The following is a 1,405-nucleotide window of genomic DNA, read 5'->3' as shown; positions in this document are numbered from 1 at the left end:
TGGCAAAGATGTGTATGTGTCAGTAGTGTACGTGTGTCTATGACGTAATTTGTGACAGTTAAAAATAAAATTAGATTACTAGCGGCTTTTTGCTTTGCCCAGAATTGATAGGTCCTGGTATGCTACAAAGTTTTGCCCTTGCAAAGGGCTGATAAGCAACTAGCACTTCATCTCCAAGTGCATGCAAAAAAAAATCGAATGGACAAACAGAATTTTCACTACCTAGCCCCTCCTCTGATTCGGAATGAATGGTACTCAAATGCCTTCTTAGTACGATGTAATAGGAAATTCATACTGAAGCCATGTTGGTTTGATGATATGACATTCTCACATACATCAAATTTTCATCACTTTCCCAAAAAAAATCTTAAACCACATAATAAATATATTCATTTAGAAAATGACACAATAGCATTCTGTTAAATGATGGGACCTTAACATTTACAGTATATGTACTGAGACCTTCAAAGGTGGTTTCAAACTGAACAATATCAAAAACAAACAAACTAACAAACTAACTGAACTGAACTGCTGCATATTGCTCACATACTGTATACGTCCTATATATGCTATACCGTACTACCTGCTGCACTCCTTAACCTTAAGGTTTCTCCCCCGTGTGAGTCCTCACATGACTTGTCAAGTTTGCTTTCACACTGAATAGTTTGCTGCAATACTCACACCTGTAGGGTTTTTCCCCTGTGTGAGTCCGCATGTGATCTTTCAGATGACCCTGTCGACTGAACTGCTTTCTGCACTCTTCACATCTGTAGGGTTTCTCCCCAGTGTGAGTCCGTATGTGGTTCTTTAAAGTGCTCAGCGCACTGAACTGCTTGCTGCACTCCTCACACCTGTAGGGTTTCTCCCCAGTGTGAGTCCGTATGTGGCACTTCAGATGACTCAAACGGTTGAACTGCATACTGCATTCCTCACACCTGTAGCGCTTCTCCTCTCTGTGATTCTGCATGTTTAGCTGTGGGTATGAGAAACAGATTAATCCTAGAGTAAATTTGCCCATGAACATTTCAGGCTACCGCAAACATTCAGCTCTGCCAGCTGAAGAATTTACAAAAGGTTTACAAAAGTTAAGCAAAATGCAAACACGGAGGAAACATCGCCAACATTTTAGGAAAAAAGGCTGTTACGGCAGGCTGCTACAGCAGAACTTGAAGCAAAGGGAGCACATATATATTTTATAAAACCAGCATTTTGTGTTAGAAAAACAGATGAAAACAAGAATACATAAGAAAAACGCCTGACATTTGAAAACCAATGAATGTGGACAAATTTAACAAAATCATTTACAAAAATAAAAAAAAAATATCTTTAAAAGTTTAATTTGAAAGTCTACAAGATGGTAAAATACTAGTATTCTATTTTTAATGTCTAGCCATGTCATATATAG

General features: G+C 38.2%; 2 protein-coding genes across 2 annotated transcripts in view; both read right to left on the bottom strand.

Moving 5' to 3' along the window:
* Window positions 1–1,405, bottom strand: part of LOC118429304 (zinc finger protein 492-like) — a 23,906-nt gene that overhangs the window by 9,266 nt on the left and 13,235 nt on the right. The gene's annotated exons all lie outside the window — the stretch shown is intronic.
* Window positions 602–1,405, bottom strand: part of LOC118429303 (zinc finger protein 436-like) — a 4,800-nt gene continuing 3,996 nt past the window's right edge. The window contains exons 2-3 of the mRNA XM_035839785.1: window positions 936–973; window positions 602–844 (exon numbers count right to left, since the gene is read on the bottom strand). Of these exons, the coding sequence (XP_035695678.1) occupies window positions 602–844; window positions 936–973 (281 nt within the window). The remainder of the gene's footprint in view (window positions 845–935; window positions 974–1,405) is intronic.

This window comes from Branchiostoma floridae, chromosome 13, assembly GCF_000003815.2.
Source record: "Branchiostoma floridae strain S238N-H82 chromosome 13, Bfl_VNyyK, whole genome shotgun sequence".
Lineage (NCBI taxonomy): Eukaryota > Metazoa > Chordata > Leptocardii > Amphioxiformes > Branchiostomatidae > Branchiostoma > Branchiostoma floridae.
This window is presented reverse-complemented; position numbering and strand designations above follow the sequence as displayed.